The sequence below is a fragment of the Plectropomus leopardus genome, chromosome 5 (assembly GCF_008729295.1).
Source record: "Plectropomus leopardus isolate mb chromosome 5, YSFRI_Pleo_2.0, whole genome shotgun sequence".
Classification (NCBI taxonomy): Eukaryota; Metazoa; Chordata; class Actinopteri; order Perciformes; family Serranidae; genus Plectropomus; species Plectropomus leopardus.
In genome coordinates this window covers 11,002,830-11,030,198 of record NC_056467.1, presented here as the reverse complement: position 1 = coordinate 11,030,198, position 27,369 = coordinate 11,002,830, and the positions used below count along the sequence as shown (strand labels likewise).

The 27,369-nt window shown below is 39.7% G+C and overlaps 1 protein-coding gene across 1 annotated transcript in view; it reads right to left on the bottom strand.

Moving 5' to 3' along the window:
- Positions 1-9,050: 9,050 nt before the first annotated feature.
- The window catches only part of lekr1 (leucine, glutamate and lysine rich 1), a 71,640-nt gene continuing 53,321 nt past the window's right edge, over positions 9,051-27,369 (bottom strand). Inside the window, exons 6-9 of the mRNA XM_042486932.1 lie at positions 23,739-23,816; positions 21,866-22,069; positions 13,363-13,438; positions 9,051-9,227 (exon numbers count right to left, since the gene is read on the bottom strand). Coding sequence (XP_042342866.1) covers positions 9,051-9,227; positions 13,363-13,438; positions 21,866-22,069; positions 23,739-23,816 — 535 coding nt within the window. The remainder of the gene's footprint in view (positions 9,228-13,362; positions 13,439-21,865; positions 22,070-23,738; positions 23,817-27,369) is intronic.

Below are 27,369 nucleotides of genomic sequence, written 5' to 3'. Positions count from 1 at the left end.
GGGTTGCAGTGTTTCCCCGACTCCAGACCTTTGAGTCCGCCCACTCCAACAAAGTGACTGAGGATGGAAACAGAGTGTAACAAGTTGACAGTTCTGTGTAGTATCGGAAAATCGCAGTGTGTTTGGAGAGGTCCTGTATGTATGATTTAGGGGGATTTAGTGGCATCTAATGGTGAGGATTACAGATTGCAACCAGCTGAAACTTCTCTCCCATAAATTTCCTTCAGTGTTCAGGAGGCTTTTACCAGAGTGTAGGTCCAAAAAAAACAGAACCGGTGCTTAAAAACTGGTAAAAACACTGATTAGCCCTTTCAAACCTTGAGCAACATCACGTTTCTAGAGGAAGAAGAAAAGGCAAAGGTTAAACTATACTTGTAATTATGATGATTAAGTATTTAATAATAATAAAATGATAATAATAATAGAATAATAGAATAACAATAATAATAGGCTGTTAATTTTTGGGTTGTTTCTTCTTTCCTTGCTCAATGCCTTGAGCATTGGATTCAATCACACATCAGCTCTTGTTGAAAGAAATCAAGCCAATATGCACAGGTTTCAAAGAATTAAAGCAGTTTCACATTACAAATCAGTGTTTCTCCAACCCTGTTCAGCTTGTCTGAGATGGGCCTCTAATTATCTGCAGATCACTTCCTCTCCAAGACAAACGGACCTGGTGATGTAAACCAGTAAAAACACTGAATTAAGCAGTTTGACATTTAAAAATGTGTGTTTTGACAGCACCGCTGAGGGGCTACTAACTACTGTAGCTGACGTGAAAACATAAGTGTCCCTATGTAGAGGCAGTGTGTGGTTTATCCAGGCTGCTGTAGAAACATGGCGGTTCAACACTGCGGTCTCCATGGACGAGCACCAGCTCCCTATGTAGATAAAACGGACTCTTTCGAAAGTAACGAAAAATAGAAGATTCATATTTTCCCTTGATTATACACTAAAGAATATATAAATACAGTATTATATTACATTATCCTCCTAAATGGTACACACTGGACCTTTACAGAACAGGTAAGAGGTACCTGAGGTACTTTACTGTGGAGATGGGAATGCTTGTTCCCTGGGGATGTTTGTTTCTCCATGGAGTTTGGAGGACACCCGGAGGAGCCCTGATAGGACGCAAGGGATTGTGGTCCACGGAGCTCTTCTTGAGCTTGAGACAGAGCAGCAGTCAGCTCCTCCCTCTCCTCACATTCTCTTCTTACCGTCTCCTGCAGTAACACAACCTACGGTGGGGTGAAATAGAGGGAGCAGAACGGGAAATTATATTTCAGCAAGTCATTGTCATTGGTATTGAATCTTTCTGGAAACAATATTCCCTTTCCTTCAAGCCAAAAAAAGACAATTAATCTATAATGAAATAATTCAAAATATTGGGAAATAGTAGTTGCTTTCTTTCTAAGCATGAGATGGAGTGAAATATCACAAAGCCATATCTGTAAGTTGAGCAAGGCACTGGAGTCATGCCACGTTCATTTCAATGTAACTTCAAGACCGAAAACTAGCCTGGCTCTCTCCAAAATTCAAAAAGACATCTATAAACAATTAAAAGAAACAAAACAAAAACAAAACAAATACAAATTATTTATTTCAAAAGTTGTATCTAGTTTATCTGGTGCATTAATTGAAATGTGAAAACTACTATTTCTGTCAATATACAAGGTGAGTGATTTAACATGGATATTATTTGAAGAGAGAGCCACAATGTAGATGCAGAAGATAACAGCGGTCATTCTGAGCAGCTCCCCGACACTGAGAAACTGACAAAATCAAAGACACTCGGTCAGCAAGACCCACAAAGGCAAGCCACCCTAACACAGTCACGGCAGTCCAGTATTAATAGCACGTACACCACAGCAACCGTGCCAAAGCAAAACATGGATATAATATTCGCCAAAGGGTTTGCAACACAAGAGATTGCACACAGAAATACAGACACAGCAAGCTCCAGACTCATACAGAGATGCATTAAAATAAAAATATATACAGTATGAGTGCATTTCTTTCCAGAATCCCAAACCAAAATCACTCAAAAAATCACAGGTGCTCCAAGGTTAACGAGATACTTGAAAGTGTTTACTTATTCAAGTCTGCTGAGACATAGAGCTTCTCTCACTAAATTCAATCTGATTCAATCACACTGCAGCTCTTGTTGTGTGACAGCCGGACAGAAAAAAAAGAAAGCTGCTCACTTTAGGTCCAGAGCCAAAGTTGTTTTTTTTTAAAGCTGCTCTTTCAGGGCCCCTCATAGCTTTCTCATCACTTTACATGCATTTCCTACCAATATGGCGCATGGCCATAAACACTGCTCACTGGCTCATTTAATTACAAACACGTGCCATTTGAATGGTTTACGTCATTTTGACCATCTGCTGTTTGATAACAGTTGTGTTGTTTGCATCCCAAAATGGTCTGGAGACAAACTTAAATACTGGAATTTAACAGATACTTAATGAAAGATTCAGGCAGATTCCTGGTGGCAGTCTGCATGGACTTCCAATGTAATTTACACATGCAAATCATCAGTCATTAGCTCTCACATATGGCACATATATTTTTAAACGGGCCCAGTGTTCTTGTGTTTTCTACGAGAACATGTTTAAATACTTCAATGCTGCACTCTCTGTCTGAGAAGGCTCTGGTCTGCTCTGATTGGTCAGTGTTTCCTGGTCATCGCAGCCAGATAATGACTGTAACAGAGTATAGTGGCACTTTCCACCTTGTAAAATTACTAGTAAAAGCTTCTAAATCAAAACCTTTTTGTTCCAGCAGGAATCTGATCAGTAATTGGAAGTAAATCAATACCATCTGTGACCAAGATTACATATTTCCCTGACCTTAGTATGTAGCTGCATGTAGCAGTGTAGGCTTCCTGATGTAAACACTTGGAGGTGGTGTTGCTTGTCTGGAAAGTTAGAAAACAGTCTGAACCTGCAGTTTTTGCTTACAGGATTTACTTTTACATAAATTTACTGAATTATTAGAAACGTTGGCCATTTTTAGTCTGAACACCCAATACTGTAACATCATATGGAAGACAGAAAATAAGGAAAACCGTCCTCTTTGAAACAATAAAACAGACAACACTTGCAATATCTTGAAAGTTTGCAAACATTAGCTACCATAAGCTACTGCTCATAACAGGCCCTGTTTGGCTGTAACAACAAAACCTCTAAGTGAATTCAGTTGATCTACAGTGCATTTTATTACTAACCAATTTAACTTATTATGAGTCAGTTGAAGAATCCAAGGCACAGTATTTAAAATAAAAATGTTGAAAAAAATCTATCCAATGTGAAGAAACAATACTAAGCTTCTGATCAAATACATCTGTAAGCTAACATAAATATGTTCCCCTTGGTCTAAATTGTCAGAACTTTGTCAAACGTCACACAACCCCCCTTGATTTATTCAACCTAAATTGCTGGATGAATAAATGAATCTAAAATACCTTAGAATGTGGTGTTTTTAGACTCGGCCGATTATTGGACATGACCATTGCTGAGCTTTTAAAATTTTAGCCAGCATACACCAGTCCATCAGTTTCAACAATAATTTGGTCTGATAATCAACACTGTGTGAACAGCTCCCTGTTGCTGTCATGCAGAATGATTATAGGTTAAAGGATGATCCAAAACATATGTTGCCTTAACAGGCATCTTGTGTGTTTCTTAGGGTAAAATACAGTATGTATCTCTTTACTGCCAGGTATGCATGTGTTGTGTACACTGTATTTTTCATGTTTGCCTATCTGCAAACGCATTTAGATCCACTGAGGGGTTCTCTGTGCATGTCTAAGTCTGGTCCTCACTGTTTGGTGAGGGAATTCCCCAGTGGTGAAAGACATTTATTAAATGTGTGCATACTCAAATTTTGGATATGGTTTTCTTTTAATGTGTTTGTAATTGTCAACATGTGTGTATGTGTTAATGGGTGCCTCTATGCCCATATATCCATGTTCTATGTGCAACGTGTGACGCCTTATGCCATTGTATGCAATTATTGTGAGATTGGGTGTGACAGTTTGCACACATGTGTTTGGCCACTTCCTTTCTGTGTGTGTATGCAAGACTTGGAGTGTGAGGCTCCTTCCTGCCTGTTTATATGGAGGCATGTGATAGGTCCTGCATATGTACGTGTGTGGGTGTGTGTGTGTGCGTGCGTGCGATGTCTTGCATGCCAGTCTAGCTGTAGAGAGACAGCCATCATTAGGGGCTCCTAGTGAGAGCAGGATTATAGGGCTATTAGATGGAAGTCACACGCAGACCCACAGAGCCCTGCTTTTAATCTAACACTGTAAACCACATTCCAGTGGCAACACACACAGACAGAAAGACAGACACACACACACACACACACACACACATCCTTGTACTTCTTTGTAACTTATGTCTTTTCATATATGTAATGCATTCCCTAGCCCCTTACCCTAACCTTAATCATCCAAACTACATGCCTAACACCAACCTAACTTCAAATGCAACCTTAACCCTCAAACAGTCCTTTGAAGAAGTGAGGGCCAGTCAAAATGTCCTCACTTTCCAAAAATGTCCTCACTTTGCTTCAAAATACTACTTTTTTTGGTCCTCATTATGTAGCATGTACAAGAAAACACACGCATACACAAACTTTATATACACATTAAAAAAAACAGTCAAAGACACATGCAGAAACATTTAGCTGTGACTTTGCGTGTGTTGTGTGAGGAGTGGGAGGTTAAAGGTCAGGTGTCATTTCTCCCAGACACAGTGACCTTTGCACCAGGTAAACAAGATGATGGGGTTGGGGGGAGACAGAGATGTCTCGCCTTTAAGCCAGCAGTGGAGACAATAACAGTGCCAGATCGATTTTTGTATATAGGGAACAGGCAGCAGGATGGGACCACGAATGGGACAGGTGTGATGTTTTGATGTCTTTGATGTCTTCAAAATGACACATTTAATGAAAGTCAGGGTTTCCACACAATGTCAGAAATATAAAATCTTTGCTATGACTTCATAAGGATGCAAAAAAAAAAAAAAAATTAAATCCTGTTCAAATAAATCCAACAATAATTTATTTTTTCACAGTTTCTTGGTCTGATAAATTGTGACATTCTGGCAATTTTTAAAGGAAAAATGCCTTTCAAACATTAAAAAAAAGGAAAGAAATGCCCACATTTTTAAATTTTCTATAAAAATTCTACAAAAAGAAAAAAATGCCTTCCTGGATTAAGCAAAAATAATTACATTCCTTCAAGAAAGTAGACAGCTAGACTTAACCCAGTTGATTTTTTTTCATTTCAATATGTCGCTTCTCCTGATTATTAAACTCAGTTTAAATCTTGTTTAAATAAGCAAACTTGATTTTACTAAACTGAGGTTAATTTTTGATGGTAAAAAAAGAGATTTCCTTTATTTTAAATTTTGGACTTACTCATTTTACTAAACTCTGATCAGAACTAATCTTTCTTTCATTTCCTTAGAAGAGCTGTTTATATATAAGTACAGAGCAGGTCCTCTCTCACGGAGTCACCATGTTTTTTCTATAGTAGCCCAGTAAGACAAACCAAACACTGGCACTAAACAGGGCCATTCAAGTTTTTGTGTCATCCACTGTAGTCCTAAAACACACTTTCCACATGGGAGACATGTAAGTTTTGCAACCTCACCTCTAGATGCCCCTAAATCCTCAAAACTACCTTTAAAGGGACTGATCTTGAAAACTGACTGGGTGAAAGGTGATATGCTCCAACACTTAATGATGAAAATGCCTCGACACTGCAACAGTATCTTGGCAACAGAGCAAAATCACAAGGTCACGATCAAAACCTGATTATATCGGACAAACACACACACACACACACACACGCACATACAAACATCCAAGGATCAATATAACTTTTCTAAAGAACAGGATGATAGAAGCCTGGGTTTAAATTAGATAAGAACTGAGAGAGATCATTAGAGCCAGAACTGAAGGACAGTTTTAAAATGCCACTAAGAAAGAAAGAAAGGAAGGAAGGAAGAAAAGAAAGAAAGAAAAATCAAAGGTCATCTAAAGGGATTATACTGATTGATCTGCTGTAAAACTACAGACACAGCACAGTAAAAAAAAAAAGGCCCCTTTAAATTAGATGCGAAAGAACAGAAAGAAAAGGGTGGCGGGGGGAAGGAGCTGCTGTGCTGAAGGTCCATGAATGACATAAAAGAGCATGTCAGCTGTGAAATTGGTATCAGGACACCTTGAACTGGCTGAACCTATCTGGACAGGCACTGTGAGAGGGAGGCAGTTAAAGAGAAAGTCGGTGAGCAAAAAGAGGGCTAGTGGACGGCTGTTGGATTGCAGCTGGAAAAAGCTGCGCTTGATGAGAGAGAGAGGAGAGGGAGAAGGACAGGAGGTGATGAGAAGATGATAAGAGGCACAGACTTGACTTAGTGACTTTTCTACACTTGGTATGGATGCCCATCTCCCACTTTGATTGATGAGTTTCCTTTAATATTGATTGACTTGAAGCTGAATCATCCTCTAGCTTTACAAACTATTTTCCCTTACAGAATTGAAACATTCTCTCATTATGAAAGCGAAAGAAGGAGACAAAAAAAATAAAGAGCACAGTCCAATAGAAACAAGAATTAAAGTTGAGCTAGACAGCAATAAGTGTCTGTTTTTGTGGAATTGTGTGTGTTAGTGGTCAGATGTGTCGTGACTGCTCCCCTGTGCCTGTGTTACCACAACATACATAGTGAGATATACGCATGCACAGAAAATGTCAAGCAAAGTGACTCTTGTTTTATCACTTTGCTCTCTTTTCCTGTCCTGTCTTTGTGCTTGTTCATAAGTTGCTCCCTCGCCCTCTTTCATTCACTCCTTCACATGCACACACTCACACTTCCTTCATTGCTTCCTTCCTTCAGGCTCTTCATATGTACGCCTCATCCTGCTTCCCCCTACGTGCAGCCTCCCTCTTTTCACTTTTTGTTTCACAATTTATTTCAGCTCCATTTAGATGGTGCTGGCACAGAAATCCATCACTGCACACTCTGCTGCCAAAGCAAACATTAACTCTGTCTCTATCTGTCTCTCTCTCCATTTCAACTCTCGCGCTCACTTCCTTTTGCGGTGGCCACACTCACACAAACACACACTTACTAAATTTAATTCAGCTCTGTTTGTCTGAATAGCGTTAGCACAGAAACACACCAGTGGAATATTATAAATCAAATCTCTCTTTGTTTTCGCATGCACAGTGACAACTCTTTCTTTCTTATTCCTGCAACACATATGCACAGACAATGACAAACCTCTTCTTCAAGTTCAGCGTTCCTCTCAGTCACCAGCTGAAGCTCAGCGTTAGCCTGGCTCAGCTGTAGCGCCTCCTGCTGTCGGGAGCTCTGCAGCTCCTGCTGCACCTCCTCTCTCCCCTTCCTCTCCTCCTGCAGTTCGTCCTGCAGTCCTCGCAGCACCTGCTCTCTCTCCTCCAGCTGGAGGAGGATGAAACAATAGATCACAATTTGTGAGATAACATTTTCATTAAATAATAATAATAATTATAGGCACTTTTTGAAGACTATTTAAACAAATGTCTATGATGTAGAGGGATTAAGTGGCATCTAGTGGTGAGGACTGCAGATTCTGACCAACTGAAACTTATCTCAGTTGCTAACTATGGAACGCAAAAATGGAAATGAGCCTATCCAGATTTGGATTTGTCTGTTCTGAGCTATTGTAGAAACATGGCGGCACAACACAGCAATCTCCATAGACAAGGACACAATCTGTACATACCTATAAACGTCTCATTCAGAGGTGACAAAAACACAATGCTTGTTATTTTCGGGTGATTATAAACACTAAAAAAAACATACTAGTTATATTAAAGAGTTTTGTCAAAAAACTGGTAAATGGATGGAAACACCAAAGAAACTAGAGGATGGCTTTGGATTTGATCTTTGCTCATTCATCCATCACATTGTCACATGTGATATCTCAAGAAATTATGCTTTTCAGCATTCATTTTTTTTTTACCCAAGCTCAGCCAAATCTGCTGCAAAGATTACAGGGAAATCAAGATGACATAAATGTTACGGGACTTCAGGCGTTTCTGTGTCATAAGCTTGGGGCAACATGATCTCATTTAGATTATGCACAGGATGTAAGTAGGAGGGGAACACGCAGAGCCAGTGGGAGCTGAAGGGGTTGAGCTGGAATTCTCAGTTTTGCTACTAAACTCATAAACTGTCACTTCACGTCATATTAGTGGTTTTAAGAGTATTGAAACTTCCTTGTATTTTGGTTATTACTCATTCTGCAAGTAACAGCTGTGGGAGGATATATATTTCAGTTTGTGTAACAGTGGGAAACAAGTTCACCTAATGTGTCATTGTTTTCTGCTGTCTCACCCCTACTGTCTGGCTTTGCTGTCTCCATCTCTGTCTGTCTTCCTTCTTTATCCCCTCAGTAACCACAGTGACATGCACACTGTCTGCATGCATGTGTGCATCCGTAGTAGAGTGTGTGCTCATAATGGTGTTTTCCAATGTTGCGGAAGGCATGTAAGGGAATTAATGACACATATATGCAACACAAACAGAAATACAGACAGTAACATAAGCTGATCAGACAAGCATCACATGCAGAAACAAAGGGGAAACTCCCAGTCTTAAATTCCTAGAAGGAAGAAAGTCACAGAGAGGAAACAGACAGGCAGACAGTGGATGTAGAGGGAAGTGAAAGGAGAAGAATGAAGGAGAAGACAAAAAAAAATCAGTTGAAAAAGAGAGCACGAGAATAATTAATACGCTGAGTGACACACATGGTCTGCCAAATTCTCTGCAAGTACAGAATGATCTGTCGTCAAGTCATCTAATCTGATTTCTTCTCAAAACATCAAGACAAGAGATGTGAAAAGAGAACTGGAAACATGTCAGGACTGCTGGAGAGGTGATGGGAAGGACTATTGAAGAAGTCTTGTATTGTAAATATAACTATTATTAGCTCCTTATTATAATTGAATTTCAACATATTTCTGCGATGTACAATTTAATTTTCAATTATCAGATATGCACCTTTTGATGAATCTTTTTGCTTTCTTGCTGGTACTGTACAAGCAGCAGTTGGTTCTTCTCTGTGTGTAATGTCAGCTCTAACTCCAACTCTCTGCGAAGCTCCTCCATCTGCTTCCTCAGGTGCAATGCATTCTGGGCTCTCTGCTCTTCAAGGGTGGCAGCCAGCTGCAAAATTAAAGACAAATTTAGAAACCCTTTTAACAGTGTTAAATAGCAATAATAATGCCATTGCCAGGGTTTCATGACATGAAAAAAAATCATAATGGGATTATTTTGGCAGATACTGAGATTGCAATATAAGTCACAATTTTAGTGAGAATGGAAATTTTTGCATTTGATTTTTACTGAAAAGATCTAATGATAGATGGTTAGATAGATAGAAGTAGGTTTAGTCTAGCCCACATGCTAAGGCTGTCTCTAATTCAGTGTCCTGGAAGACTCTGTGAAGTGTTGATTACTTCATGATGTAAACAGGAAGATGGAGGGTCACACACAAAGCTTTGTTGCAGATTTTAGCAAAAAACGCAGAGATAGGCATAAGTAGAAAGGAGTGGTATATCAAAATGCTGGGTATTAACACTCATACAACCACAAAACGTTGCTGTAGCTGCCAAAAAAGGTTTATGAGAAGATTTGGCATTGTTCTCTAACTCTAAAACACATCAGTGCTTCTGTAAATATATTTAATCTCAAAGAAATGCTGCTAGCCGCAGTCTCTAACCTCTAAACAATATTGTTATTGTTCCACACTGCAAGCTTTAAATAGAAACAATGTCTTTACCCTTTTCATAATATATGAGGGGGACTGTGGTTATGAAAAGCTTTGTCACAGAGTGGGACAATGACAGCCGTGTGACTGGCCTTGTCATCAAACTTTGGCAGTCAAAAATTGAATTGTTGGACACATAAAACACCAGATTTGGCTCTTGAATGAGTGGGGCCGATGTTGCGTGTGACATATTTTTAGTCAGGCTTGGCCAAGGCTACCTTGTTTTCCAGAAGATCAGACAAACTGAGCGCCAGGGCCACGGGCTGGGATCATTGTGGGCGTGTGTTTATTTGTGTGTATGTGTGTGTGCGTTTATGCGTGTGAGTGTGATAAAAGCGAAATAGTGGTTGTGGGTGTCAGAGAAAAAAAACGGAAAGATTGGCGTGTGAAAATGTGTATATTTGAGCCTGTGTGTGCGTGTGTGTTATGCTTGTGGTTTGAGAGACTCTATGAGAGACTGCGATTGCGTGTGTTGGATCAAATGAGAAAACACCACTTCCTCTTTGTTGGCTGAATGTACGTGTGAGGAGCATGGATGGTTTGTGTGTGTATATCCTTTTGTGTATGTGTGTATGTACACAGCTGCTATTTGTATTTAAAAAGTGACCACTTCCTTTCCATGGGTATAAACCAGGGAGATCACATAGAAAAAAATATAATCTGTATAGACGTGTGTGTGTGTGTGTGTGTGTGTGTGTGTGGCATGTACTGCATGCGGCATTTTTAAATCTACAGTATGTTTGTCAGTTTTTGACATCAGAAATAGAACAGAATAGAATAAGCCAAAGACAGTTCTATTATCTGTTATGTTATAATGATGACATAAAAAGGCTTGACTACACGGTGGATTTCCGTGATGCAATTTGTGGAGTTAAATGTGTTTTTGCAGCAGAAGTCGGTCAGTGGTTAAGATAAAGTACATGTGAAGTGAAACACAGTTCTCAAAAAGAACTGTTGAAAGACTTTTAACCTTTAGCTTAAAAGAGTCCTTTAAAAAAGTAAATAAATCATTAATTACTTGTAGCCTGAGCAGTTTTATTTCTTTAATTCAGCAGTAAAGTACACGTAAATAAAATAGAATTACCGCCGCTGCTATTGTATACCTCGGTGAATCAGTCAAATTGCAGTTAGATAGACACCAAAATTGCTTTTTTGCAATTAGACATTTGTGTGAAATTTTCTTAGAATTAGCCCAGGAGTTCTGGAGTTATGGCCTCAAAAATATTTTGTGAGGTCACAGTGACCTTGACCGTTGACCACCAAAATCTACTAAGTTGAATACTACTTGATCTTTGCGCCAAATGTGAAGAAACTCCCTCAAGGTGTTTTTGAGATATTGGAGTCATGAGAATGTGATGAATGGACTGATGGACTGACAACCCAAAAAATACAGTACCTTTGGCCATGGCCATCACCAGTGTGGAGACATGAAAATAAACACTGGTGCATTTAAATATATACAGTAATTCAAGACTTCTTTTCTCTCTGGTTGAGTGTATGCACATTTTTTTCCTATATGTTACTACTTCTTATGCAAAAAGTGTCATGACTGGACAGACTTGCAAAGATGGCAATTACAACTACAAGACAACTGGGTGAATATACCTTGTGATTACAAAAGATCAAATATTTTACTCTATTCACAGATATGCATTTAGTTTAGTCTGATTCTTTTACTTATAACCTGAAAGCTGGATCATGCATCTTCACCCTTAAAATTTGTACCACTGTATAATTTTTTAAATCATTTTAAAACCAGTAATAACCTGATCCGCCTTAAATGCACAGAACTGTTTACTCTACAGCAACAATATCTTTGTTGAAATGCAATAGGTATATTTTTATTTTTTCTAGAGAAACTTCTTCAGTGTTTTGACTTTCAACTAAACCTCAGTCACTCTTGCAGCCAGACAGGCAGATAGTCAGACAATGCAATAGACACTACTACACTGTTTGCCTTATAGAAGACAGATTGGTTTTGTGTGTGTGTGTTTGTGTGTGTATTCAGTTTATCTGGTGTCAAACAGACTGGTGGTCTTGGAGTCTCATAATCTTATCCACATTGTGTGTGTCAGGATCCTCCCTGTTAAACTCCTCTGAACTGTGACAATGACTTGGATGCCGTCCTATAGCGTCTATTTACTTCAACAGACTGGAACTAAATGTCTGCCAGCCATAAAGTGATACACCCACGATCACTGAACCAATGAGCTATGTTTTGATTTGTTTGAGTTCATCATACATAATTAAAACATTACATTAAACATATAGACCGTAAAACCAGTATCCAGCTACAGCAGACAATTTGATTACACTGGTAAAACCTTAAGTCAATTATAAAAATGTCTGGGTCATGTTTAATTATTTTTTTTTTTTTCAAGAGAGTTCAACTGCACAATGTACCGTTCCTGTTATGTTGGACTCAACAATTGAAATGTGTTGAACAGCTGCTAACTTGCACACAATGCTGTGTGTTTCCAGTGTTTTAAAGGAGCACAGAGGATCGAGCTTTAAACAGCCGATAGCATTCAACAGATAAAATGCCTCAAGCAGCACAGTTCATAATTGTACAAACTGGCTTAAAGGAATACTTCACCTCCCAAATGACTACTTAACAAATTTCTCACCCCTTGTTGCATTAGATCTGTGAAGAAAATTTTGTTTTTCTCACATTCCCCCACAGTGAACAGAGAATCCAAAAAAGGGAGAAAATTCTTGATGAACTGAAGTTATAGGGCTCCACATGTAAAAAAATAGTGAAACTATATCAAACATTTGTTTACAAATTCTCACACAACTCATGCAAAATAAACCAAGTCTCATTTATCCAGTCTTATGCTCAGTTCTTCCCAAACACATGCATTTTAACTAAAGCCTTAGTGTTTAAAAGTGAACTAAAAGTTAAACTTTTCTATGTTCTCTTCAGATACAGACTCAACTGGCTGAAAACAGTAATTTAACTCACTAAATATGGGAGCTGCCATTCCACCACAGTCTTAATCAGTTGGTTAGTTTGCGTTAGTGTGTGACTATAGTTTTTTTTTAACAGTTAGTGCAGATTCACCAAAGTCCCATAATAACACAAACAAACCAAACGATGGAGGAAATGGTAGACCAGAAGCTCCCATATTTAATGACGTAAAATTACAGTTTTTGTCAATAGAGTCCTGCATGTCTTCTGGAAGTACTGAGAATAGGACTATAAAGATGAGACTTGGTTTACACTGCACGAGTTGTGTGAGAGTTAGTAAACAGATCTTTTGATATAGTTAAGCTGTTGTTAAACGTGAACCCCTTTAACTTTAATACATGAAGAATTTTCTCCGCTTTTGGATTCTTCATTCACAGAAAGGCATGTTAGATAAACAAAGTTTTGTTCATTAATTCAGCGTAACATGGTGTGAGTAATTGATATACAAATAATAATTTGGGGAGGGGGGTTCCTTTTAGGAAAACCTGCTGAATCTATTCCTTGTTGTTATGTGTTGTTGTTACGTTATGGGGTTATTGAAAGTGTTGTTAAATAATTACCTTCAAGGTCATCTGCTGTCTCCAGTTATCCTCCATCTTGGTAACAGCTGTGCCATGAGACTCGATCAATATCTCCCTGGAAACACACACATGGAAATGATATGAATACTCAGTGTTGCAGTATTTGTTTTGTAATGAAAGTAATGTTCTGTACTTATAACGTAAAGTCCCTGAAGAATATTATACCTTTAAAACTAAACTATCTGACAACACAGAGCATCCATTGTAATGAGGAGATAAATGTTGCATCAGGTCAACAGCAACATATGAATCAAACAGTAATTGCCCAAAGACCAAATAACTTATCCCCTTACATGATACAGCAGCTGCCTGCAGTCTTCCATCTGTTTCTAAAACCATTACCACTCTGCTGTAAATGCCCTAAGATTACCATATGAGACCAAATAAAATGTTCACAGTCACTGGCTGCTTTAGCTTCTGGAGTTCCTTCCAGATAGAAGAAATGCAATAGGAATAAAAAAAAAAAAAAACACCACACAGATATTCTGACACTATAAATCAGAGAAATAGACATGCATACATGTTAAAGATAACATGCAATGACACAAACAGACAAGAGATTTTAGCTTCAACAATTCAGTGACTGAAGTAAGTGTAAAATGCCCTCAGACATGCAAGATTGCATTAACCATCTTTACAGTGTGGCACTTTCTGCAGATGAATAAATAAGTAAGTAAGCCGTCATTACATCTATATCAGTCACGATCCAAGAAGCTCTGATAATATTTACACATGCTTCTTTTTTTGATGAACCTCTCAGCATGTCAGGTTGAATAAAGAATATTTAACAAGAACACTCCCAACAGTCTCTGGGGGAATAGAGAGAGGGATGAAGATGGAAAAGAAATATCTGCGAAAGACAGAAAGAAAGCCAGTTAAGATGGCTACAAAGAGTAAATTTTATTGATCTACTCATCTTCTGTCCAACTATGTAATTTCAGCAGCTGGTCCAGCTGATAAGATGCGAAGCAGCAGGAATCATAATCCAGCCAGAAAGAAATTAAGGAACTGTGTTTACTATATTTATACGGTTAGAACCAGCAGAAAAGGATCTTTGCAGAAGCTTTAAAAGAAAGTGTCCCTATGTGACACAGCCATTGCCTCATAGCACTTTAAGTGTGTAAGTGAGCCCTTCCGTATAAGAAGAGTGTGTGAGCTGATGACTGTGTGTGTGTACAAGTGAGCACACTTGACTCTGTGTATATCTGATAGTGGAGAGGATGATCTACAGTATAATAAAGAGCAGCAGCTACATTCCATCTCTTCCTAGTCGGGGTAGACACAATATTATTCACTCCACTGGCTCTGGCTAATCACATCAGCCTACTCACCAAACACACACATACACACGCACACAGACACACACGGACAAGCACAAAAATAGATGCAGACAGCCATGCATGAATGCTCCCCAAGAGTTGCAAGTTTGATGCCAAGATCAGACTCCTGAAGTTCATTTAAATGTGTCCCAGCCTTGTTAAAAGATGGGAATCAGACAGAAGATTTAAGCTAAAAAACATTTTTAAAAAGAAGGCTGTTGCTTTTAAACATGCATGATGAAACTACCCACACGAGTAAAAACATTTTGATAGATATGTTGGGACCAGTTATGTGGCATGCACACCTCTACACAGATTATATTTTTTTAGTCGTCTAATGATCGGCTAAGGATATTTCTACTGCACATGACTGAGTTAATTTTTGTCCATGTTTTTGTGTCCAAAGACTCTTCTCTTTTTGTTGCAGTTAAGTCTTAGCTGGTCAAAAAAACCCTGGAAGTGAGGATCTTATGTCTTATGAAGCTGACGCCTTTCATATGTATCAAATTGCTGATGCAAACAGTGTTGTGTATGCTGTATGGGATAGTGTCTCAGTGCTTGCGTGTTTGTATCCCACTGTCAGATTTAATTCCAGCTCCCTGATTATCAAAAAAGTAGACCCCTGAAAAGGTAGAAGTTTTAAAATCAACTTTAAGCCTGTATGTGCATGTGTGTGTGTTGGCATGTGTGTCTGTGCGTGTGTGTGACCCCCCGGGGAGCGTGAGCGTGCAAATTCAGCCCTCAGAAGGAGGTCTGGGGGGATTACAGGGAGGAATGATGGGAAAATCTGGGAGCACTCTCTCATTCACTCACACGCCAGGCTGCTTTTAAGGACAGCCGAGTGTGTATATGTGCCGTGTGTGCAGTGTGTGTGTGTGTGTAGTGTGAGCGGCTGCAACCTCATCAAAAGGCAAATTCCATTTTTCCACTTTAGGCTGATACAATCTCTGTGTGCACACGCAGACAAAGAAGGCTGCCTCTCCTCCAAATGATATCCGAGTTTTACAGCAAAGTTCAAGGGCAATTTTAAATAGTTTTTATTGTGTATGAATCAACAATGAGGATCAACAGTTAACAGGAATGTCCGCTGACATCATCAACATCATACATCCTCTGCGCTTTTTATTTTTCAGGGACATAACTCTCCACCTGGAAAGATTATTAAGATTTCAAAGTCAAAAACCTTCTCACACTCGCCCATGCTTTCAAAGCAGGAAGCGAGCGCCTTGTAAAAAACTGACATATGAATTTACAGCAAAAAGCAATTCATGACAAGTGAATAAAAAGGACCAAGGGCCATAATAAAAGTAAAGACCCAGACAATGCTATAATACTTTCCACTCTGGGAGAAAAAATGGAAACAATACAGAAAGAGAAGAGAGAAAAAAGAGCTGGTGGAGGGCAGTAAACAGCTAAAGGAAGTATCTTATAGATGAGCTGCTGACATTAATCTTTTAAAGTCTTTTATTAGCCTAATTGTGTAAAGCCTGGGGCATTAAACCACTTCTCTGCATAGCGACAGACACAAGAGAGAGTTTTTGGGATCATAATTTCTGGCACGAAAACATTCCTCCACTGCTTGAAACCACTTGAAACAAGTCCTCTCACATTTAACAGATGGATGAGGAACCGCACAGATACTCCTGACCTCTCTTGACTTTTAAATCTTTTACTTTCTGCCACTTTCTGCCACTTTCGCTCTTTTTCCCCTCTCCCTCCTCTTTTCCTCTCTCACTCTGTCTCTCTGTTTTTAACTTTGTGTCAGTTATACCAAATCAAGGGCAAGCTGTCATGTTTCATGTGTGTGTGAGGATCGTGTGCGGCCCCTGTGACCCAGGCTGTGTGCATGCGAGAGCCAGACAGTGTGTGAAGTAACCACTGCACCCACAGTCACGGTTTTTCAACCGTCCTGCCTACAACAACCCCTCAGCCCCTGCCTCCCACCCTCTCTCCCAGCCTCCTCTCTGTCCTCCTTCCTTTCATGCTTTTCTCTATCCTCCTCCACATCCATCATTTCTTTCTCTCCCCTTCCTTCATCCTTCTTCACTCATGTCTTTCCTTCACTTTCTTCCAACCCCACAGTCCCACCCACTGCCCTGGGGAGACCACTGTCTGCTGCTTGCTAAACTTGTCTTTTCACTGTCATTTCACAACTGGTTTTCATCAACAGTCAATCTATAGATAACAGGAATTATCCTCTTTAGTAGTAGTATATTGGCTTATTTTCCCTCATTTAAAAAACATCAGTTATTGAGGACATTTTGCTCATAACTGGCCAATTACAATGCTGAATAAATCATTATGTTAACTCATTTTGTTTATTCTGTTTTAATATTGCTTTGGCTTTTAAAATAATCTAGTGTTAGTCTTATCTTTTAACCCTTTAAAACCTAAGCAAATTGGCTTGATTTCTTTCCAAAACATGGAAAGAAGACATAGAACAACTTAACATTAATGGCCAAAAATTAGCACGGAATTGGTGAAAAGTTTCAAGAAAATAACCTGAAATTAACAAAATCAGACAATAACCTGAAAAAAAGTGCTAAACTAAAAATAAAACAATTAATCTAATATTATGTAATAATAATATGTTTTTTTTCTGTAAACTAATTTTAAAGACATAATTATAATAATTATATGTTTGTAAATATAGTTTAGATTTTTTACCCCAGTTACCTTATTTTCTCCTTTTACAAATTTGTTGCAATTTGTGGACCAAAGTTGCTGATTGTCTTTATCCCATGTTTAAATTTAAAACACAATCACATTTTAAAGGTATAAATGCTTGAGAAAGGTGTCCAAATACAGCACAAGAAAACTGATGCTGATCCAGATTTCAAAAGGTTAATCAGCTTTATCTACTATGTTGCTTTATAGTTGACAACTGGCTACAGCAAAAGGCATGTCATGGATTAAACTTTATATGTGTGGGAATAACGCTTTAATTTCTCTTTTTCACTGCCTCCTACTGGAGATAAACACTTTTAAAAGCCACATTAACCCTACAACGGGCTTATTACAAAAGTGATTTTATTTTCACTCTACAAACAATTTAGCACAGTCACAATGGTGTTGCATAAAAGGGTCCCAGGAGAGTAAAGATGACGCTTGTTCCTGGTAAGATCATGCAACAGAAGGCTTGGCACAGGGAGATATGCAGTGACAGGGTGGCACACAGGGTGAAATGTGTGTGTGTGTGTGTGTGTGTGTGTGTGTGTGTGTGTGTGTGTGTGTGTGTGTGTGTGTGTGTGTGTGTGTGTGTGTGTGTGTGTGTAAACTAGATAACATGAGTTAGAAGGGGACAAAGATGGCATGAGATGAGATTAATATTGAAGGCTTGGTAAGAGGAAGCACAGGAGCGGGGTGTGTAGTTGTGAGTAGTATAAATCTGTGTATGTGACCAGTGCATTAACAAGGGAACAGTGTGTCCTTTCATGGGTCACTGGAGGTCGGTTGAAGTGGTCAAATCTTTTGACTTTATAAGGAGAGCTTTTTTTAAAAAAATAAATAAATAAAAAAAAAACCCAAAACATCTCAGACTGTGTGAACACTCGCAGTCAGGATATAAAGTGAGTACAGCTCAGTCAGTGACTCTGGCCTTTTCCTCTCTGAGCTGCTCTGAACATCTGAAGAAAGGACATTTAGACACACACTCACACATACATACACATTGACCATTAGACCTCCAACAACTGAATTCAGTTCAGCTGAGGACGCCGCAGAGAAACAGGCAAGAGTGCCTCTTTGTGTCCCCACGAGCCATTGATATTCATTCAAATAATGAGATCAACTGGAAAAAATTAAGTATTTTAGCCTAGAGGGGCAAGCTTTCACTTTCAAGTTTACAACTGAGTTTTAGCATTCAAATATTTGGGGGTTGTTCTTATGCATTTGCAATTTGTTGGGAATTAATTGGCTCATTAAAATCTTGTTTTTGCACTCTTTGAAAGGACAGTTCAATGAGATCCTTAAAGGACATTTTCACAGATGACTCAAAATAAGTCCTGCAACCCATATAACCACACAAGTTGTTAGTTCCTACCCTTGAATACAACCCTCAGGAGCATTTTCCTAAATAGTACAATAGTCATGTGACATACATCACACATTGACTTTTGGTTTGGTATTGGACACAAAGTGGTCAACTGAGTGAAAGTCCTGTGTTTTTTGATGAGACTCTACGGCCTCTTATTATACGTCCCCCTGACTTCCTCCGTCATAAGCAGTTCAGACACTAGAAGTTTCCCCCCAACAATGAAGGATCGGTAACATTTCAGAGGATGGTTTCTGTAAGCCCTACCCATCACCAAACTTTGATTTCATTACTCACTCCTGTTTCTCCTTGCTAAGAGAATAGAAATGACAATTTGGGAGTTGGGAGTTCGATGCCTTGCTCAAGGGCACCTCGCTCAAGGGCACCTTGGCAGTGCCCAGGAGGAAAACTGGCACCTCTCCAGCTATCCATACTTGGTCCAGACGGGGACTTGAGTTGGCAACCCTACGGTTCCCAAGCCAAGTCGCTATGGACTGAGCTACTGCCGCCCCCATGAGAATGGTGAGTCTGACTGTACAAGGGAACTTTTGATGGAAAAGAAAGGTTAAACTGATGATGAAAACACACACACACACAAGGGAGACATCTTCCCAGGATTATGAACTTGTTTGAGATCCTGATAAAAAAAAACAAAACCTTTTAACATAAGATGTCTGAGGGAGTATTTCCTATTTGAGTCAACTTCACTATGAGGGTCAAAGGTTGCAGCACTGTCTCATAAACTTATATGACACACTACATATACAGATATATAACTTTGTCATCTTTTTGGCTCTACTGAAATACAAAGTACATGTTTTTTCATTACCAGGGTCTTTAATTTATTCTGTGGAGGAACAGCTGTGTTAACTACTCAAAAAAGGGGGCTTTCAATGAACATTTTTAAATTGCATGATTAATCTTCCAGTTTTGTGCATTATGGGATTTTATATAATCTCTTCTCGGAGAAATAGAAAATAGCAGTTCAATGTAAAGAAATGATAAGGCAAACAAACATCAAAAGAATATTATCATTTTTATGTCAAATTTTGAAGAATGCTGCTGTGATTCAAATGTTTTTTTTAACAAAATTATTGTCTTTCATCGAGCAGCACCCTTTGAGCCTGGAGTTCAATAGACCAAATCACTGTGGCATTGTGCTAACAACAAAAGTCACTTGTGGGTAGAAACTGGCTACTGTTTTGAATTGTGCAGATAAAATTAAACTTTGTGGTTCTACCTATCTGATGTTCCTGTTGTGCTTATTTTATGAAATGTGTTGCTTTGCTTACATCTTTGTATCGCATATTTTAGACACCTTTAAAAAAATAATATCAATTTAAGTGTACACTTTGAATATTCGCTCTGCTTTATCCTGCACAATCTAGCTAGCTGTAAACCCGCAACTCCACCATGGAGTAAAATGACATAACAGCTTCAAATCAGCTACAAAATCTGGTCGGTTTGCATAACTGCATAATCTGGTAATGTCGATTCCATCGTCCCTGTAAGTCACTATTGAAGGCTGTTGGTATGAGAATAAAAACCAAACTGCAGTTGTGTTAAACAAAGCTTTGGTCGTGCAAAGATGTAATTGGTCCATTGGTGATTCCACTGGATGTTCAAAGTGTCCTTAGGAATTGCTGCAGGACTCTTGTGTTAGAGTGGATAGTTTTATTGTCTGGTGTCAGAGGTCGAAACCTTGTTTCTCTTGTGCGATTCTTGATACTGCAGTGAAATTGTTAGCAGCAGTACTCTTCAGACTCAAGTAAATATCTAACTTTTTTGGTCCTGCATGTAAAGATACACATATAGATTCTCCTTCCAATGTACTGTAGTAAATAAAAGCTGAACACATAACAGATTTGTGTATTTGTACATATAATAGGGCTGTAACAGTTTGTGTATTTTTACCGAACCATCAAGGTATGGGGTTCGTGGTTAATTGCATTCAGCCAAATGCAACATGCATGATATATAAGATGCAAGTCATGCCAAAGTTCCCAATGTACAAGTTTGCTCGCACACTTTAAACTGTACACCACTGGCAACATATGATTAAGTTATAAACAAGCTGGATCACTTACAAATGGCACTGAAATCCCTGTTTCTTTTCTTCAGCTGTTGGTTATTAAACAAACATCTCTTTCAAAGAAGTAAGAAAGAATAATCGGAAGCATCTTACACTGAAAAACATGTACTGTGGCACAGAAGAGCTGAATAGATGAAAAACAAGTCTATCTTTTTACTTGAATCAGCCTATGTATGAATTGGCCTAAAAAAATGTTTTGTGGGGTCACAGTGACCTTTACCTTTGACCACAAAATTCTTATCAGTTCATCCTTGAGTCCAAGATGTTTGTATTGGATGTAATGAAATACACTCAAAGCTTTAATGTTCACAAGAAGGGGAGGGACATGAGGTTACAGTGTGCCAAATTTGAAGAAATTCCCTCAAGGCCTACCTAAGATATTGCTTTCACAAAAACAGAACAGACAACCCCTAAACCAAATGCTGTCAGCCAAAGCTGTTGCCAGGGTGGGGGCATGAAAATTAGATAAAGTAATGACATGCATCAACACCTGTAAATGCCAAGTTATTGAGTAGTGAACTGGGCAGTGTGAGTCTTACATAAGAGACTGGGCACAGCTCCCAGCTCTTTATTAGATCCACTCACTCTGCAGTCAGAGAAAGACACAGGCCATCGGTTTTGCACCGACAAAAACACATACACTGGATTACTGCCTGTACTCACCCCATGTCCTTTCAGACACAAAAGGGTTGTAAATATTTAATATTGAAACAAAACATTATATTTCCCAACCCAAGATTTAGTACAGCCACCAGTCTGTGGTTGAGGAGTCACAGTTGAGAAAAGTGCAGCCATGAACTGAGGCTGCCTCCTATTGAGCTTTAACTGGCCAACACGTAGAGACTAATCTGACATTGTGGTTAATTATCTGACAATTTCTTCACAATATGAGATGGGTTTTGAGTAGGACCAGTATATACAAGTTAGTTTTTATATGTTTTTTCTGCATTTTTAGATTATAAAAATCAGAATCACATGAATAAAATATTTGTTGAGAATAGAATAGAATAGAATGGAATAGAAAGTAAATGTAAAAACCTTTCTCTCCTGAGCTCTCTCATTTCCTGTTGAACCCTTTCCAAAGCTGCCCTCAGTCGTGTCACTTCCTCTTCTGCTGCGCCGTACTTCCGACTCATTTGCCCCTCTCTCTGCTGCCATGACGACAGCTGCTGCTGTATGGTGTTACACCTTTGTTGACATGACAACCACCTCTCGTGTTTCTCCTCCAACTCCCCTTTTAACCTGTTGAAAAGAGGATGATTGAGCACACAAACACACACAAGGTGGCCGTCCATCCTGTAATGTTCAAGGAGGAACTATTTTTCATCTGAATGTATATACAGTGGGGCATGTGTGTGCATGCTTTGAACAACCACACACACCCGAAGGCACACAGTAACTATCCCGACAAGTCAACAGGTGAGTGTAAGCGTCAGAGCAAGTCTGTTACATAAGAGAAGAGCCGTTTATTCTTCAACCTCATCAAGCTCTTAGTAGTCTGCTGGTTGACACACACAAACAGACCAAAACTGGGCCAAACTCTAAATTTAAAAACCATTCTGTTTTTCTTTTTGTTCCGCTGAAACAGACAGATAAAAAAAAAAACTTGATACAGAGAACTATGTATATGCATGTCAATATCTGTGTTGGTCTGTCTCTGCACACTATTTCTTTTCATAGATTTTCCCTTCATCATGAGACATATGTGTGGGATGAAAAGTTTTTGGAAAGGGAGTTCAATAAAGAGATGGACTGATAAAGAGAGAAAAAAAAACAGTTACAGTAAAACACAGGAAGAATTGTTTTCTCATCTTTGATCATTGCTCCGAGGAAAGGTTGGCAGGTAAAATCAATCAATTTGGACACTTACAGAAAATGCCGGTATGTTAACAGACAATGTTCTGGCAGTTTGTATCTGTTTTTTGGTTGACATATGAACAAAAACTGCAGTGACATTCACAAAAAGCCATTTCTAACCATCTGAACAAAGTGAAACTGGACAGAAACTATTAGATAGCATCTGCGTACTGATTTCTCTGCAGAAACCAAAGCTTGTTGACCAGATAAACATTATCTTTAGTCCTTCAATTTTGGACCATTTGGAGAACTGTTGTCTCCAATTACATTTTCTTTGAGCTATAGGGGGCTAGCTTCCTACCCCCCAACCTCTCATCCCTTCTGAAATAGCCTCCATCCCCCCCAGTGGAGTGCTATCATATGTGGAGCTGTATGGGAGCCAGAGGGTGAGATCAGAGACTGCTGTGTGGGAAGGGAAATAAATCGACAGTGTAATTGAACACACCAGGCTGCCAGTGGCTTAGAAAAAGAATACCAGCAGATACCATGTGAAAAAACACACACCCCACATACATGTAACGCCCATACGGAAAGATGAGAGGCTCTGTGTGTATATGTCTGTCTGTGGGTGTACGCATGTGGGTTGGGTGTGTGCACACATGTGTCTGCCTGCGTATTAGGATGATGAACTCTAATCGAGGTGCCTCTGCATATCTACAATATGTGCATGCCTCTGTGCACAGATGAGTGTGTGTGTGTGTGTGTGTGTGTGTGTGTGTGTGTGTGTGTGTGTGTGTGTGAGAAACATGACTCCACGCCAGCTAAGGAGTGCTTCCATCTGTTGCACCAGCCTCACACGAGACTCTCCACTGTGTCACTGGCACTTTATGGAGCCTAAGATCTCCTCAACTGATCCAAGAGCAGATCTCAGCTGACACTAATATCCCCACCTCTCTCTGAGAGGAAGGAGATGGAGAAGAGAAACGAAGCAGAGGAAGACGATGATTTCGAGGACAATGACTGGGACGAGTACAGGGATTGTGGGAAAGTTTGAGAAGGGAAGTGAGGGGAATTTATCACGAGATGTGCAGAGAAAATGAAAGAGGAGCGCTACCTGAGTAGTTTTTCCCTGTGCTCGTTCTCACAGTCTTTCTGTTGGGACAGCTGCTCCTCACTCCGTCTTCTCTGCTCCCTGGAGACACAAAGTGCATGGCATGGTCTCTCAGTTTTCACCATTTGTTGAGTCAGTAAATTTATGACCAAGATAGACTGACAAAGCAAAAAGATAAAGTAATCTCTCTTCTTTCCATAAAATGTAATTCACATAATCATACCCACAGTTCACTTTCAGGCATGTGGAAATATAATATTTACTTTTTTTACTTTTTTTTTTTTTTACATTTCCAAGTGTCATTGAAAAGTACTTGAGCAAGACACTCAATCCATACTGTGTACTCCTACGCTTGAAACTCCACATGGAAGAAACTTAACAATGAATTCTCCCTTTGGGATCAGCAAAAGTTCAAGAGAGCTTCCTGTATATAATTCTTTTGGCTTAGAAAATGCTATTGGTTGTCATTTTACAATTGAGCAGCTCTCCTTGAGTCATTCTTATTTTTTTTTTTTTTGACATTCAAAGTTAATAAGCTATGTGCATGTGTGCGGCTATGTTTTTGAAATCACCTCTTCCTCCATGCGCAGCTGTTGCCTCGCTCTTGAGAAAGTAAATTGGAAATCAGTTTTAATTCTAATTCTGCGTGCCATGACAGTATGTGGTACTCCAGCCTCCTGTGCACACACATACACCCACCCACCCACCCACACACCCACACACACACACACACACACACACACACACACAAACACACACAAACACACAAGCAGACTTTACCCTAACCCTTCTAACCCTGTCGGCTTCCCAGCCTAATCCCCTCTCTGGCGGCATGATCAGTTAATGTGTTTGTGTGTGTGTGAGTGTGTAGCTGGCTGTCTAGCCCTGTGACCTTGCAGCCACACGCAATGAGGATACAGAGTGAGAGGGCTCGCACGTCTAAGCTCACAGGCAGACGGCCTGTTTTCACTGCCAATCTACAACAGACTTTTTCTGGCAACTGGTTGGAATTATTTCTACATTTTTTTACTAAAGTGGATTCAGTCAAAACAGAGTGCAGCTCATCACTCTACTAATAATTCATTATATCGTCATCTTAACAGATTCTGGGCTGGCTGGCTTTTTTTCCTTTACTGTGTATAACTAAACATCTTGACGCTGGAAGACACATTTAATGATATTTTTAAAGTATTAATATCAATATTTTCATAATTTAACAGTGACTATATGTAGGCCACAAACAGAAGTACAGAAAGAAACGTCCAGATACACACAATCAGCGTAATACACTCACAGCTGTCTGGCAGCAGCTATTAGCCTCTCTCTCTCTTTGTACAGCTCATCAAAACATCTCCATCCTATTTCCTGTCTCTCTCTCTTTCTGTGTCTCTCTGTCTGTCTCTCTCTCAACCCTCTTTTCCTCCTGTGCTGTCACAGCTACTGGTGATTTAGAGCAGGCCCCTGAGTGCTCCTACATTCTGCCTATTTAGCTACAGCACACTGTTTGTACTTAACTATCCCTCATCTTTCTCCGTCTCGCCCCTCTTTCTGCCCTCAAGGTCAGAGATGACATGATATCTGACTCCCAGCTGCTGTTTTCCACTACTCTTTATCCACTGCTTCTCTTTCTTTTTTTGCAGAGGTGAAAAGGGAGTAGAGAGAAAAAGAAATGTAAAACGGAGGAGTGTTTTGTGAATTACTGTAAGGCACAGGGTTCAAAGTGCAGTCAAGTGCACTGTGCACCGAAGGAGCGGCTGAGCACTGGGTATTTTTGTGGCTGCAGGCATGTGATGTACCCGGTGTGCACATGGAAACAAGGTGAGATTAAGATGAGTCTATTATAATACATTATTAGTGGGAGTGTTGGGGGCAGGTCACAATCACCGGCTCCTGAGGGTTTTAAGTGTAAATTTGTCTTATGAATTTCCATGTGAGTCTAAAGTGACCTGAAGATGTCACCATCTCTACTCATAATAACTTGCACTGCATAAACTAAGAAACTATGTAGGATGATTAATCATAACCAGAGTAATGTTTTCAGGAGTGGAGAAGTTTGCTGGTTGTGCAAGACTTCATTATACATCCGCCATGCGTAATCACAGCTTGACAACGCATTTCACTCAAATTACAGACTGCAGATGGAACGCATACCTGCCGCCTTCAGCTGACTGTAGAGAGACTTAATCAGCTGTTGCGAATGACAGATGCCGATAAGAATCCAACATTAATCTTCACTTTGTCTTCTAGGTCATAATCAGGATTAAAAAAAATACATTTTTGTGTAATTAGATGTTTCAGCCAGTCAAAAAAAGTATCACAAAAGTAAAGAAAATATGTGGGTGTGCCAATACAAATTTAAGTGAAGAAAATTGAGTGTAATTTGCTGTTGATCTGGCCCAGAAGACAGGTGGCAGACAGCGAAAAACATGGTAAATCTTGACACAGTAATTGTAATTTACCAGTAACACCCTGCTGAGCCTCTCTTTCCACTGTGGTGTATGGCAAGTCACCAAAATACCAAACAGCCACATCAGAGGGGCAAAAAAACTCTCTGCATTTCAGGAAAACACCATTTCTTGTGTGGCGTGTGCTCACATGATAACAGAGCTCAAAGGACGGAGAGAGAGAGAGAGAGAAACAAGAGGGGTAAGGTTTTTTATGTTAGAAAGAAAGAGGAAAGAAAAAAAAATGTCCTCCTTCCTGAAGGGCTGTGACTGATTTTATCAAATATGAGATAAACAGGAGACAGAGGTGTGTGTGTGTGTGTGTGTGTGTGTGTGTGTTTGTGTGTGCGTGTGTGTGTCAAGCAAAAGGCAGAGCAAGATCTGATGAGGTCCTTGGATACACCCTGGGATCAATAATTATTTTACTGCCAACTGTCACACAGACACAGAGACACACGGTGCACGCACACACACTTCAATGCACACATGCACACACACACACATGCACAGAGCAGCCAGTGTGCATCAGCCTTATGAAAACAAGCTGTATCACATCAGTCACATCAATCCTTTGCTCTTTCTCTCTTGACCTTCACTCATTCCATCATCCACTCTTTCATCTCTCCTCCCTTGCTCAGTGCATCCATCCTGTCTTTCATCTATCCCTCTCTTCTCTCTAATCCAGCCTTTCAACCTGGCCTGCGTCTGTGTAAGATCATCCATGTGTTCATCCTCCAATGACAGGATGAGTTCAACAACTCCTGCCAATCAGAATCAAGCACGATGCTGCTCCAGACGATACAGGAAACGGTTCGTGATGCTCTCTGTGATCCGTTTTGGAGAAGGCTGTCATCATCTTTAAGATACAACTTTATTTTGAAATTCTGTGTCACTGTGAAATTGCGCAAGGCAGATCATCTAAGCAGTCAAGAAAAAGATGACAATGACATTATTTAACTAGGAGTGAATCTTTGGTGTGGGAATACTTTGGATTTTGTAAACAAAAATACAAGGAGCAGCATGGTGGTGTAGTAGTTAGCACTGTCTTGCCTCTCAGTAAAAAGGTCCCAGGTTCAATGTGCGTGCGTGCGTGCGTGCGTGCGTGCGTGCGTGCGTGCGTGCGTGCGTGCGTGCGTGCGTGCGTGCGTGCGTGCGTGCGTGCGTGCGTGCGTGCGTGCGTGTGTGTCAAA